Source organism: Ochotona curzoniae, unplaced genomic scaffold, assembly GCF_017591425.1.
Source record: "Ochotona curzoniae isolate NIBS_2020 unplaced genomic scaffold, NIBS_Ocur_1.0 scaffold_3208, whole genome shotgun sequence".
Taxonomy (NCBI): domain Eukaryota; kingdom Metazoa; phylum Chordata; class Mammalia; order Lagomorpha; family Ochotonidae; genus Ochotona; species Ochotona curzoniae.
In genome coordinates, this window is record NW_024467106.1 from 7,727,564 (window position 1) to 7,743,291 (window position 15,728).

Here is a 15,728-nt window from a genome sequence, read left to right on the forward strand (position 1 = left end):
AAAGGGAGTTCTGTACATTTTTTTTGTGAATAATATAAGTCCAATTTCAACAGAAAGTCAGATTTCCAAGTCAGAAGCTCCAAATTTAAAGTTTCTGAAATCAGTTCTCTGCTATATTTTGAGGGATGTGACATCAGTATAGTGTACTCACCCCCTAAGGTCGCGTAAGTGTGTCTGCTTGTGTACCTGCCATTCAACCTGGATCTAATACTGTGGGTGATGTGTATTGTGAGCGTAACGTATTTTAAACAAAGGATGAGAGAAAGACAACTATGTTTGGTTAGTGTTTCATATTTAGTAAGAAACTGGAAACATCTGCTGAGGGCCTGAAGTAAATTTTTCTATGAAGATCTTTTGTGTTTTATGTATCCAGGTTACTATATTCCTGGAAAAATTTGCCCTTAAACTCTAGTATGAGTATGTTCTTTGGGCCACGACTGGTAACAAACTTAGAGACAAGTGAGGTGTTTTTGTTTGTTTGTTTGTTTTTAAGTTACTAGCTAGATATTGGCCAAATTAAGAGAAGACAACTTCTATATTCCAGCCAGTTTCTGGGGGGAAACCCTCCTTTTTAAGTTTACTCTTACTTCACGCTGTGTGCTATCCATTTCTGCTGTTTGCTTTAGGACATCTACTGCCTTTCATACTCTGAAAGGCTACGGGGCATGTCCACCAAGAGTCTTGTAATACAATGAACAACGTACTTCCTTAGGTCTGCGTGTGGCTCAGCTATTAAGTCCCTCCTTGGAATGCCCACATTCGATATTGGAATATCTATTGTCGATTCTGGCTACTTCGCTTCCATTCTAGCTGCTTGCTAGTGTGCATCCTGGATGTGGAAATTTTATTCTAATGGTCTCCGGGAAATATTCATGCCTCTTTTTATACTTAATAGTTTGAATCTTTAATAATGCTAAATTATAATCAACATTAATATCAGCAGTTCTACCTTACTACTAGTGCTCATGAATTAAATCAGTTCAGTTAATTGTGTTTCTAGTATTTTAAGTACCTTGTACAGTGAGGAGACTATTTACATTTTATGTCTCTCTTAATTGGAATTAAACAGATCGTAGTCTGTGATTTAGATTAGCCTGAGACCCTGCTGTTTCCATTCCTTATATTTGAGAAGGGCTGCAGAGATTGAGTTGGACCTCAGACCTTCTCTGAATTTTCACAGGATTGATATTTCCTAAGTGTTTTCCACGTGCCACAGATAGTGCTGAGTGTTTTATACACATGAGCCTTAAGTCTTAAAATAACCTGACAGCAAGACATTGATATTTGTTATGGATGAAGAGTTTGAAACAAACTCTAAGGCTCTGTAGTAAAGTGGCAGAACCCCCCCCCCTTTGTTATAGTCCCTAGTATCCATAACAGTGATACTATGAAAAGTAATACCGAGCTAGTTGGCTTTGCATGTTGAGGGACTTTTGACAATGAATTAGTTCCCTGTTGGAAGATTGTGTTTGCTTTGGCCTTTGTCTGTTGGGCACTACTACTGTCTTTATACGCTTTCAAACCTCTTCATCACAGACCAAAGAGAGGGGTACAGTGGACCTGGACCTCCTTCCCTAGATTCTTGTTTGACTAGATGTGCAACTGAGAATAAGCATGCGAAAGTGAGCATTAGCTAAGTCAGCATTGACTAGTGGTACTTCCTCCCCTGATGGAAGTGTTGCATGTCTGTGGACTGTCCAGTGATAGCTGCTACTTGTATGAGGTCATGAGTGTGTGAACCATGACTAGTGTGGCTGTAAAACCAAACACCCTTACATTTAATTTTGATGAATTTAAATTGAAGTAGCTACACATGGATAATGACTGCTGTAGTAGATAGCACAGTTTTAAAATAATTTATGATTTAGTTTGATATATCTTTAAGATATAATATCATTTGTGACTGGATAGAAGAGCAGAAGCATTTGTAGATTCCTTGAATAGCGTCACCACTTCCTGATGGAGTGAACACCAGTCAGGCCTGTTGGTGTTTAGGCTGCGGTGTGTCGGCCTAGACAAGAACCCAAGAACTGTTTTCCATGCTCATTAATTGACATTTGAGAATTCTTTCTTCTCCTTCATTTAGAGTATTTATTAATTTTAGTTATTAATTTTTAAAAGAAAAAAGTTGAAGCACTTTCATGATTTAGCTACACAGCTAGAAAAACATGGTAACCACCACCACCAACAACAACAACAACAACAATGACAACAGCAAAACTAGTTTCCTACTTTAATATTCCAAAATAAGTTCTAAAACTTTGAATTTAAATCTTAGTTTTAGAGCACACAGCCCAGAACTCAGAGCTCTTCTATATAACACAAGTTTTAAAAGTGGTATATGTCTTCAAAAGAAACTTGAGGTAGAATTAAAGAATGTATTTTATATCCTGTTTTGTAGGAAAATGAGTATCTCTAGGGTTATTGGTGTATTTGCTTTTATTTTGATTATCTGGTAGTATAAAATAACTTTAAAAGATAAGCATTTTTTTTTATTTGGCACTTTTGTTACTCATATTTTTTTTTCTGACATTTTATTTATAAAATGTTGCTCTCCTTTTTACCAAAGCATGCAACTAATCAACTATAGATTCCTTTGATATTTCTGGCCGTGCCAGGCATTCAATGAAGTTCCCTGTAGTGAGAAAAGAGCACATGGGACTCGTGACTTTATGTACTCCAACAATAGAGCTTTTATGACATTGAAGGTGGTTAAAAAAGCTAGAAGTAGCTCCTAAACATTGCATTTCTGTGTTGCCTTTTTTCCCCTTTTTTCTTCTTCTTTTTGTGTGTGTGTTCTCAGAGCTGCCAGGAGTGCCCCGAGCCTGTAATTTCCTGTTCTCGGAATCCCCCATCTTTCTGCAGCTCCGAGCTTTGTGTCCCACAGCCTGTGACTCTGTGCTAACAAATCACTATTGTCCAGTGGGGCGAATGGTGGCTGGAACTAAAGAATTGCTGTCTGGTTTCTATTCAAATCCAGGTAGTGAGATATATGAATGGACTTTTCGAACCGTCATGTGAATAACGTCTGCTCAGAACCACGCTACGAAAGCTGAACTCCTGGGCTGCCCACTACCATCCTTTGTGATAAGAGGCAGAAACATTCCCAAGTTATCATTTTATCCCCTTTTAATTTCTCATTCCATACCCACTAAGCACGGCTAGCTGTGTCATTATTTGGCTCCTTCTCTCTCAAGTTGTAGTGTTTCTGTTGATCACATGAAAGTTTGGGAAAATGCTAGTTATTTTTCACTTTGAACACTGTTATTTTCTCTCCTAAGTTTCTACCTTGCAATTATTGTAACGTGGCATTACCTTTATAGCATATATGCAAAAGTACGAGAAAGCTGCTGTTTCCAAGTCATTAAATCTGTAAAATACTTTCCAACCAGTAAAAGGAAAAAAAATTTTTTTAGGAGGAGAGTTATAGTCTACTTACTGCTTTGTGCTTTTTCTCACAAAGTACATATTTATAAAGAGAAAATAGAAACAAAACTTAATATATTAACCAAACCAAACAAATATTCACGTTAGGAGCCAAGCTAAGCATTTGTAAGTATAGAAGAATCAAGATCTCCTTTTTAAGAATGAGATGTAGAACCTGGACTATAATTTATAATTCTCATTTATGGACAATCATGTTTTTTCTTTCTGCTATATAAGTGCAAAACAAGATCCATGGCTTGAAGGGCTATACTTTTACATTCCTTGCATATCATAGGTACTGTGAAACTTGGACTTTTTAGGTTTTTTTTGTCTTAAACTCAGACAGCTTTGTAAGCAGTCGTGTGTAGATTACAAGAGTTAGACAAAAGCAGGCGCGACTGAGACGAGTTGGTTGGGGAGGGCCCTTGGGGGCACTTCCTGTCACTCAACACATTCCAGATCACTAAAAAATTTCCACACCCTCTACATTCTCTCTTACCCAGCCCAGGTCCCAGAATTTTCTGATTTGCTATGTTGTGGTATTTATCCTACTGCTCTGTGCACTGGGCTCTGGCACCACTGCTTCAGAGCAGATGCATTCCTTCAGATCGCACAAAGCGTAGCTAGGAAAATGGCTGGCAGTTTCAGAATCTAGTCACGATCGCACGCATGAGCACCTCACACATCCATGCCCCTCTCCCCCTCCTCCCTCCCCTGCAGCTGGCTGACCTGTCTCACCCACTGCTGGCCTATCGAATAGCCAGGACTGTCTGGTTTTGGCTCATGCCTTTGTCCATGTCTGGCTTAGTTCCTTTCCGTCTATGCTTGACTCTACCCCCACCGCCCCAGGCAGCACAAGTGTTTAGCCACACAAAACTACAGATAAAAAAAGGTGGTAAAAACTTCAAACTTTGCTAAATTCTCCAGTAGTTTATTCTTTTGTGATTTTTTTTTCCTTCTTTAAATGCTCTGTTTTAAGAAGACAAATACACATTTAATTATCTGAAGTCAAAGAATGCAAAGCAACCTTTGTGTTCCTTATAATAACTGACTTCATAACTCTTCTCCAGCTGCGCTGTGGGGTGTGTATAAAAAGCTTCTGTTCTGAGAACAAAGGAGCACGTGCAGAAATGAGACTAAAAAAATCCACTGACAGTATTTCACTACACAGATCACTTAAAAGATTTTAGTCAAGCCTCTCAACAGATTAAATTTTAAAATGGTTTTTAGTTTAAAAAAAAAATTGAAAGTGCTTACCCAGTAAAAGAACCGAAGTAGTCCTGAACTGTTACGTAAGACTTTTTACAGTTGGATCTTTGTCAAAAGGGGATGGGGGTGATGGGAGAAAGCAGCAACAACAGTCAAAAAAGTTCGAGCTGCTGTGGCTAGAGGACAACTTCTGTGCTTCCAGATAGGATTCTTGCTGCAGAAATGGAACTTCAGCCAGCACAGCATCCTGTCCCAGTAGAGAAATGAGTTTGTGAGTTAAAGGAAAAAAAAAAAAAGAGAGAGATACTGGAACCCAAGCTAGACGAGGTATTGAACCGCGCCAGATTTCCTTGCAGCCCTGTCTGCTCAGCTCGCATTGAACTATATATGACCCAGATGATGGACAGAAGCACATTCAGTCATGTGCACACTGGAAGAAAGCGGATTTGCTGATCCCTGGCAGTGCAGGGGTTTGTCTTCTGATTGGGCTGTGCCCTGATCGGTGAAATGTGAAGCCCTCACCATTCAGAGGCTGTAATTCAGGGCTGGCAGTTTGAGTGTCTGGCTGCCTCTAGTCACTGAGAGAGACTTTGAAGGTGTTGCTTTTGTTTGATGGCATTACACGCAAAGGTTGTGCACACCTGTGGACTTGGGTCAAAAGAAATGCCAGTCCTTGTGAAATGCAAGAAGACTGGCAGCTTTTCCTCAATCATAGGTCATCCTAATGTTGATGAACTTGGCTCTAACTTAAATCACTTAGTTGATTTTAAAATTTATTGTATTCTATCCAGGTTTTATATCCAAAACACTCCCTGGTCCTGGTGTTATGGGTTGAATAGGGTCATACTTAAAATGGCAATTGACTTTGAAACTTCTAGATGATATAAATTATTGTTAGTAGAAATTGGATGGATAGACAACAGAGAACTAAAGAGTTTTGGATTCCGAAGTCCTTGAACATTCTAGGAAGAAGCTTTATCTTTTCCTACCCTTTTCTAAAGCTGTCACTCTCATCGTAGTGTTTCTAGAGGCCTGCCGGGGGTAAGCTCCAGAAGCACAGAGCCTCCTGAGCTGTAGGCTCGCCCCAGCATACAAGATGCTCGCATTTTGCTGTCTTTAGTCTGTCTGAATTAGAGTCCTTGGAATTCATTCCCATCTTTCTGGACTACTGGAAAGCCAGGTCATTATACAAGAGTGTCAGTGTGACGGTTTTGGTTAGTACATGACAGTTGCTTGGTTTGTTTAATGCACTTGACCCTGTCTTCAAATTTGAATCAATAAAGGTGCATTAGGAGACCTCGACTCTACCATATGAAACCTACTTTCTTTTCTTCTTCTTTTTTTTTTTTAAAGATTTGTTTTTATTATTATTTTTTTTATTAGAAAGGCGGATCTACAGAGAGGAGGACAGACAGAGAGGAAGATTTTCCATGTGTTGATTCACTCCCCAAGTGACCACAATGGCTGATGCTATGCCAGTCTGAAGCCAGGATCCAGGAACTTCTTCCGGGTCTCCCACATGGGTGCAGGGTCCCAAAGCCTTGGGTCATCCTCTACTGCTCTCCCAGGCTACAAGCAGGGAGCTGGATGGGAAATAGAGCTGCCTGGATTAGAACTGGCGCCCATATGGGATCCCGGGGCATTCAAGGCGAGGACTTTGGCCGCTAGACCATGCCACCAGGCCCGAAACCTACTTTCCTTAGTCATTTTCCCCCATGTAGTTTCTTGTCTCCTCAGGAATTAGCTTATATAGTCCTAAACTGTAATTTAGACCTAGAAATACTTGGGTTTATTTTCTACAGTCTCACATTTGACTGAAATAATTCCATATTCAACAACGTGTGTCTACTTTGCTGTAAATTTTGGGATTATATTTGATTTTTTAGGGTATTGGTAGTGCAACATGCTCTGGATCAATATTAACCCAGAATTATTATCAAATCGTGATCTGGGAAAAGTTGGGTTGATATGCTATCAGATATAAGGATGCTCAAAATTAGAAAAGATGCAAGCCAGAGGAAATTTTTTAGAAGATGTGATAAAATACATGTAACAACATCTTGCCATCTTGACCACTTTTTGTTGTAAAGATTTTTTATTTGAAGAACAGAGTAGGAGAGACAGAGAAGTCTTCTGTCTCCTGGTGCACTACCAAATGACTTCAACAGCCCAGGGCAGGGCTGTGCTGGGCTGGGCAGATCAGGTGGAAGCTAGAAACCAGGAACAACTTCTGGGTCTTTTCACATGAGTGCATAGGACCAAACACCTGAGCCATCTGCTTTCTCAGAGGTATCAACAGGGAGCTAGATTGGAAGCAGAATAGCCCAGACTCTAGTCTCTTTCACATGCTACACCACAATGCTGGCCCATTTTGACCATTTTTATGTGTGTGATTCTTTAACAAAAATACATGTACATTGTTGTGCAACCATCCACACCCCCCACCCGCAGAACTCCTCTCATTTCACGAAACAAAACTCTGTACTTATTAAACACTAACTTCTCTTTCCACGCTCCCCATATCATTATGTGTCACTGTGAACTGGACTGCTCATATCTCATTTAAGGGAATCACAGAATAACCTTTAACTTAGGTTAAAGTTCTTTAGGTTTATCCATTATCTATGTTACAGCATGTCAGATTTCTATTGCCTTCCAAAAATTACTTATTTTATTTAAAGGTCACAGAAAGAGAGACAGACAGACATGTGTTTCCCATTCATTAGTTTACTGCCCAGACGCCCTCAGTAGTTGGAGCTGTGTCAGGCTAAAACCAGAAGTTGGGCAATGAAGGTTTCCTAGATGGATAGCAGGGACTCTTACTCCTACGGTGAGCATTAGCAGGAAGCTGAAATTGGGAGGGGAAGTGGTACTCAACCTGGGCACTCAAATATGGGCATTTTAACTGCTGTGCCAGTATCCATCTTTTCCTTATTTTTTAGGGCTACCTAACATTCCTTTGTACTCTTGTTTTGTGTATCGATTTATTTATCAGTAGACATGAGTTACTTTGACTTTTTGCCTAATATAGATACTCTTGACAATTTTTTAAATCTTGTGAGGGCTTCTTTACAGAAGCTACTCTGACCCATCCCAGGAGCTCTTTGCATTTTATAAGTTAGAAAGGATTATTCTTTGTTTGGGGTTTTGATGTGCCTTTAAACTCTTGAAATTAATAACTAATATTAAAATCTTGCTATTTTTCTAATGAGGCATAATATATACAATATTCCTAGTAATACTGTTATGCTTATTGTTTATGAGTTTATCTTTCCTCTTAGACTGGGAATTCTTGCTGGGCAGGAACTTGGGCCAGATTCTCTTGAGTTGGACCTTGTCTTTTTTAGAAGGCCTATTACAGAGCTGTTTTCCCAGGTGCATTAGCAGAGCTGGATTGGAAGTGGAGCAGCCAGGACTTGAGTTGTCTCCCATACTGGGTGACTACATTCCAGGCAGTGTCTCAGCACACTGCTGTAGTACCAATCCCTCTTCCATCTTTTGGTTCCAGAGCCTTTATGAAAGAGATAGATTTCGTGAGATGATCAGCAGGCTTATAATATGAGATTTAGCCCCAGTATTAGTTCTAAACCAAATATTCTTTCTTTCATGATGTAAGAGGAAAGTCATGTGCAGTAATAACTTGGGTATTTTTTCAATTTTGAAAGGTATATTTACTTGAAAGACAGACTGTCAGAGAATCACACTGAGAAGAAGAGAGAGAGGTGTCTTTGTGTTGGTCATTTCCCCAACTGACTGCAACAGCTAGGGCTGGAACAAGCCAAAACCAACTCCATCTAGGCCTCCCACATCATCTGCACGGCCTTTCCAGGATATTCACAGGGACCTGGAACAAAAATGAAACAGTCAAAACTCAAACCAGCACTCCTTGTGGCAAGTTGGCATCACAAGTGGTGCCTTGTCCCCTTGTACCACAACATTGGCTCAACTTGAACCTTTTATAGAGTCTAACTGAACAGCTACTTGTAAATTATGTTCATAGCCTTCCTTCATGTTACTCTGAAGTATGTAAAAAATATACATGTTGTGTTAAAAAATTATGTGTGAATTTCTTTTTTATCATTTGGAAAGCAGTTACAGAGAGAGAGAGATGGAGATAACGTCCATCCTCTGGTTCACTCCCCAGATGGCTGGAGTGACTGGTCTCAGGCCAAGCTAAAGTCAGGATCCAGGAACTCTGTCCAGGTCTCCCTGGGCCTGCATATTTGGACCCTCCTCTGCTTTCCTAGGCATGTTATCAGGGAGCTGAATGGAAGTGGAGCAGCTGAGACTTGAACTGATTCAAATGCAGGAAGCTGGCCTTCTGAGTCAAGTCTCACCTTTTGCACCAACATGCCTACTGCATAAAATTGAATTTCAAGGGGGATTAGGAGGGGGAGCAGAATTAACTTATCTTTTAATTCCATTTCCAGAAACCTTTTGAAGTCTCCTCTGTGTGTTTGTGTATTTATGCGAATGTTTAAAATACATGCGCACGTGCAATCAGAATCACTGGAGGCATTAAGAAGCAAACAATCTGTTCTTACAAAGCTTCTGTGTCTGGAAAATCAGAAGTGAACTGCCATAGCACTGTATAGAAAGTCTGCTGTAAAGAAATAAAACAGTAATGATGATGCAGAAGATAGAATGCAGTGGAATGGGGTGGGGGACTCCTTCACTTAAAGAAATATTCAGTATGGGCCCGGCGCGGTGGCGCAAGTGGTTAAGGTCCTCGCCTTGCATGCCCAGGATCCCATATGGGTGCCGGTTCTATCCCGGCAGCCCCGCTTCCCTTCCAGCTCCCTGCCTGTGGCCTGGGAAAGCAGTCGAGGATGGCCCAAGGCTTTGGGACCCTGCACCTGCGTGGGAGACCCAGAAGAGGTTCCTGGCTTCGGATTGGCTCAGCTTCAGCCATTGCGGCTGCCTGGGGAGTGAATCATCGGACGGAAGATCTTCCTCTCTGTCTCTCCTCTGTGTATATCTGCCTTTCCAATGAAAAAATAATAAAAAATAAATCTTTAAAAAAAAATTCGGTAATGTCTCTGAGGAATTGAAATACGTAAAAGTAGAGTTAAATGTTAACAAGGAAAATTTTGGCATAGAGTGACTTGGTTAGAACTCCAGGGTTGGATTGAGAGGTGGGTTTGAGGAGTAGAAAGAATAGTGTGACTGAGTACATGCAAGTGGGAGGCAATGTTGGAAAGGTGGGGTGAGGCTCTGGAACCAAAAGATGAAAGAGGGCTTGGTACCTCAGCAGTGTGTTGAGGCCCAATAACTGCCAAGTGTTAGGACACTGGAAGATTCTGGGCAGGGAAAGTGGTTTGTTTGCAGTTCAAGGAAGTCCTTCTGTGCAGCTTCTTTCTTTGGATTCCTGGTCTCACTGGTGTCTTTGCAAGCTGGGAACCTTGCCTAAAGTTTCATGTTAGGGGCCAGTTCCTAGTGTTCCAACGGAGGGATCATTCTTTTAGCACATTGCCCTTTCCACATCAGAAAGGGCTTGTCCAGTCAAAACTTCCTCCAAAATCTTCATACATCACTGTGGTCTGAATAGTTTTACAACCTCTTTCTGTCTTAATTTAGGATAAAATTCAGTTTTAAAGCAGAAGGGTGTCTCTTTAGCAAAAAAGTTGGCTAACGTTATGATGTATTTAAAGGCATATTGCTGGGAAGCCAAAGCTGACAGTGTTCTCACTTCATCATTAAGATTATATTTAACTATTCTGACTTGAGTAGTGGAAGTAGCAGGATTGAGATTTGAGCTAGAGCGCAGTTCAAAGCTCCTGTTTGTTCTACAAATTAACTAACTTCTCTAGTAGTACTAACCTTTAATTAGCCTGAAAAGGAAAAGCACAGGTGACTTTGAGTAACGATACTCAAAGTTAGGTCATAGGATGGTGCAGAAATATTCTTTCTTTGGTCGTTGTTGCCTCAGTATTTCTCAGTGTTAGCCACTGGAATCACTGTCCATGTAATGGGACAGAATACAATTGACAGTATTCATTAGTTATACTGAAAACCCACTGATTCCCAAAGTACTTACATCTTATTACTCAGCCTCGTGCTGAACTAAACTGATATAAGACCACTTCTGAATGAGAGTACGGGCTCTCAAAGGTGACCTGTTAACATGTGACTTGGAGCCAGTATGTGAGTGTAAGAAAATATGTTATTTAAGATCTGGATCAGCTCTGGCAATTCTGGCCTAGTCATGGCATTGATTGAGTGAATTTTGTGGAAGGATGAACTCATACACTGTTCACCTATGGCTATATCAAAGAGAAGGAAAAAGAATTTCTTCTTCTTCTTCTTCTTTTTTTTTTTTTTTTTACTGTGAGCCATGCACTGTGCTATTCACATTTGACATAAATATTAATTCTCACAATTGTGTGAGGGGAAAAGCATTATCCTGATTGTGCAGGGGGTAATATTAGCCAGATAGTAGGTGAGACTGGGGCTAGTCCATCCAGCTTCCTGCTAATGGGCCTGGGGAAAACCTTCTGTCGTTTCTGATATGTGTAATAATTGTCTTGCTCTTTCTCTCTCTGTCTCTTTCTCACTTTTTCTTTTCTTTCTTTTTTGGTTATCCTTGCCCAGAGACATATATATTTTATTTATCTTTTATACCCCAAAATAGGTGTTTTTTTTTCCATTGATTTTCTGTATTTAAATTATGTTAATTTTTGTTCATGTTCTTCTTAAGTTGAATTTGCTTTGTTTTTCTAGTTTCTTAAAGTGGAAATTTACCTTACTGATTTCAGATAGTCTCTAAAATATACATGCAATGCTATAAAATTTCCTCTAAGACGGCTTTCACTACCACCCATAAATTTTGGTTTCATTTTCATTTAATTTAAAATGGACTTAAATGGCTCAGACTCATCAAGTGTTACTGGAATTTTTTTTAACTTGGTATGGTATAGTTTCACTTCTCTATTTTTGAGTTTAATTCTATATCATCTGAAAGCAGATATTGCATGATTTTTGTTATTTTAAATGTTAAGGTTTATTTTACGGGGCTAGAGGATAGCTTTTGCCACTTTTTGCTTTATGTAACTTTTTATAAGATTTATTTATTGAAAGGCAGTTTGGCAGAGAGAGGAGAGTCAAATATTCCATATGTTGGTTTATTCCCCATGTGACCACAATGGCCGTACTGGCGCTTCTTTCCCTCATTGATGCAGAGGCCCAAGAACTTGGGCCATCTTCCACTGCTTTCCCAGACAGGCAGCTAGATGGGGAAGTAGAGCAGTTTGGACTTGACCAGGAACTCCTAAGGGATGTCAGCTCTGCAGGAGGAGGCCTAACGTACTAAGCCATGATGTATTTTGATGCCCTTACCTTCAATGCAATTGCAACACGTATTTCTAGATCTCTTAAACCCTTTCTTCTTATACACTGCCCCCTCTTTATCCCTGATAACTTTTTTTTAAAGATATATTTTATTTTTATTGGAAAGTTAGATTCACGGAGAGGAGGAGAGACAGAGAGGAAGATCTTCCGTCCCCATGTGGCCACAACAGCTGGAGCTGAGCCAATCTGAAGCCAGGAATCTCTTCCTGGTCTCCCACATGGGGGCAGGTTCCCAAAGCTTTGGGCCGTCCTCAACTGCTTTCCCAGGCCACAAGCAGGGAGCTGGATGGGAAGTGGAGCTGCCAGGATTAAAAACGGCACCCACACGGGATCCTGGCGCATTGAAGGAGAGGACTTTAACCATTACGCTATCACACTGGGCCTGCCCCTGATAACTTTCTTGCTGTGAACTATGCTACATCTCAAATTACTATAGCTGCTTTTAATAAGTGTTATCATGGCATATATTTATCCATTCCTGTGCATTAGTGTGTGTATTTGTATTGAAAGTAGATTTATTGTGTTCCTTGATCCTCTCCCACCATTTCTTTCATCGGTGCATTTAGACCATTTCCATTCAAAGTGAGTATTGATACTGTTGGATTAATATCTAGTATATTTTTATGTTTGTTTTTTTGTTTTATTTTTGGTTCTTTTTTCCTAATTGTTTTGCCTTTTTCAAGTTTATTTCTTTTTATTCTTATTTTTACTATACTTGATGGGACAAATATCATGGGAAGAAGGAAAGAGATAGGATGAGGAAGAAAAAGGAGGGAGACAGAGTGTCTAGCCACAGCAACTAGTTCAAGACCAAAGCCAGAAACTCCCCCATGGGTGTCCGGAAGTCAAGTAACTGAACCTTCACTGCTGTCTCCCAGGCTATGCATGGGCACATTTCCCCTACCCCTCAAAAAAGATGTGTTTAATTGTTTGAAAGTCAGAATTCACAGAAGGAGGGAGAGACAGAGAGATCTTCATCTCTAGTTCACTCCCAAGATAGCCACAGTAGCCAGAACCAGCCGAAGCTGAAGCCAGAAGCTTCCTGCAGATCTCCCATGTGAGGGAGAGGGCCCAGGCTTTCGGACCATCCTCTCCTGCTTTTCCTTGTTGCTGTCCCGCAGCGATGAACTTGGTGCACGGAGCCGATAATAACACGCGTGGCCCCTGACTGATGGTCAAAGCCGAAGTTTATTAGGGGCATCAGACTTTATACACTGGGAGTCCGTACTGTTTCCCTCTCTTGATTGGAATTCCTTTTGTTTTGTATACTCCACCAGGTGTTCTTATTCACATGCTGTTTATGCCAAAGGTAGCCATTTGGTTGTTGTCATGCAAATACTGTCCAATGAACTGCAAACCTGTGCTCGCTGACCTTCCGGGCTCACAATGTCCTCCTACACCAGGCCATGGCAGGGAGCTGGGTTGAATGGGGAGGCGTCAGAACACACAGCAGTGCACCTGTAGGGTGCTGGTGTTGCAGCTGGCAGCTCTACCTACTGTGCCACAGTGTGAACCCCTCGTTTTGTGGTTTAATGGAGCATTTCTATGCTTCCGTTTTTTCTTCTTTCTTGATAGTTACTGTGTTTTCAGTCTCTTAGGTGATTGCCCTAAAGATTGCAATATATATTTACAACCAGTTGAAGTCCACCTTAAGATAACAAAATATTGGGCCTGGCGCTGTGGCCTAGCAGCTGAAGTCCTTGTCTTGAACGTGCTGGAATCCCACATGGCCACCGTTTCTAATCCCAGCAGCTCTACTTCCCTTCCAGCTCCCTGCTTGTTGCCTGGGAGAGCAATCGAGGGTGGCCCAGAGCTTTGGGGCGCTGCACCCGCGTGGGAGACCCAGAAGAGGTTCCTGGTTCCCGGCTTCAGATCGGCGCAGCACTAGCCATTGCACTCACTTGAGGAGTGAATCATTGGACAGGAGATCTTCCTCTCTGTCTCTTCTCCTCTCTGTATATCTGACTTTGTAATAATATAAAAAAAAATTTTAAGTAAAAAAGATAACAAAATGCTTTTAATTCCTCCAAAGCATCCCTTGCTTTATTGTTTCCACCCGTTTTGAATGTATCCATATCTTTTTATCTTTAAATGTTAGGGTTCACTTTTAGTTTAATGCATAAAATGTGTTTTAGTAAATGTGTGATGACATTCCATGGCTTTTTAATGTAGAGTTAATTTTTACTGCTGAATATTTGAATTTCGAGAGCATTCATTCTTATTGGTCATCAAAGAGAGTATTCCTAGAAAGTTGAAGCTATTGTTGCTGTTATGAACGACCTCGGCTCACTTCAGTGCTTGTCTACGTTGGTCTGTGCTCGAAGGAGTCTCAGAGCACAGGCAGGGTGACAGGTCAACGGCAGGGTGCAGTGTTGGTTCTGGTGCCTTAACACACAAACTCTGAGCGTTGTCATGGGGAGTGAGAGGGTCGAGAGAGTTGCATAGATCTGTTTTCTCTCTCTTGCAGCTAAAATTTGAGCACACATCTGTTTGTATACATCTTTTGTGTGTGTGTGTTCACCAATGCAGTATGTGGTACATATTGAAAGCTTATGAAGTGATTTAATCTATGAGATAAAAATAAATAAATCTGTACAAACAGAGAGACCTTTGAGTGCCTACCATACCCTCTACTCTTCCTTCATAATGTTTGGTTTTTCTGTTTTAGCTTTATGAAAGCCATCACACAAAATAGCACTTACTATTTATTCTATTTTAGATATGATGAGCTTGTGACTTAGGTTAGAAATTGACAAAATTCAAGCAGTTCATGAGCTGCAGAGCCAGGGGTCAAGTTTAGAGGTATCTTCTCCTGTCTCCTGAAGTAGGCAGTGATGTCAAATACTCTATTAATGTCTGCAGAAAATCTTCAGGCAGAGGCCGCGGGAAAATAATTTCCCTAAGCTGTCGTAGTATCTGTGTTCTGGAGTCTTAAGAAGTAGAAGAGCTGTCTCAGTCATGCCACTTACCTTGCCGTTGGCTAGGCTGAGGTCGTTGTGAGACACAAATCACGGCCTGTGGTGTGGTAGAGAGAGCCCTGGGTTGTTTGAAACTGGAGAGCTAAAGTTGGAATCCTTTTTGAGGAAGGCTGTTGTCGTCTTTAGTACCAAACAGATCCCATTTGAGAATGTGTTACTAGCATCTCTTGCGTTTTTCTTGTGTGTACAATGATGAGATAAATGTGCATGTGGCAGAGTTCTGAATCTTAAGTGCAGTTTAAGTGAATGCCTTGCTAGTTCATAATAGGTGTTTTTTAAATGCGAACTGCAGTAAGTCAAAGGTACTTCCGAAAGTTCATAAAAATGGAATCACAAGTAGTTTTGGCACAAAAAGTTTTAGGAAATGTGCATGTAAAGAGTCTTAACAAAAACTCTTAGAAGTGAGTATTATGAAAAAGCCATGTATGGGCTTCAAACTGTTTTGCATTAACAAATTCATGTTTAAATTCTGTTTTTCCGGAATACCCTCATGTATTATTCTCCCCTGTAGGAAGACCTTCCCCAGTAAAGCCTACCTCAGACGAGTTCATTGCCTTTGGCTCTTGATGTTAGGTATTACAGAGGGGGTGAGGGGAAGCGTGTTTTGTGCTTTCCTGTCTTCTTGCTTGCTACTGCCTGGCCTGCACTTCTCTTTTCCTTTGGAGAACCTCTGTCTTCAAAACTGAACCCAGATTCTAAGAGTGAATTTCAACCAGATCCCGAAACAGCTCCTGTGCGTGTACACTAGAACTTTGTCTATACTTCATT

The 15,728-nt window shown here is 40.7% G+C and overlaps 1 protein-coding gene across 5 annotated transcripts in view; it reads left to right on the forward strand.

The window, feature by feature from the left end:
* Positions 1-15,728, forward strand: part of NR6A1 (nuclear receptor subfamily 6 group A member 1) — a 178,112-nt gene that overhangs the window by 81,380 nt on the left and 81,004 nt on the right. The window contains exon 4 of one of the 5 annotated variants that reach the window (XM_040963020.1): positions 10,059-10,071. The exons of the other annotated variants lie outside the window; for them this stretch is intronic. Within the exon in view, the coding sequence (XP_040818954.1) occupies positions 10,059-10,071 (13 nt within the window). The remainder of the gene's footprint in view (positions 1-10,058; positions 10,072-15,728) is intronic. 5 annotated transcript variants of the gene reach the window in all.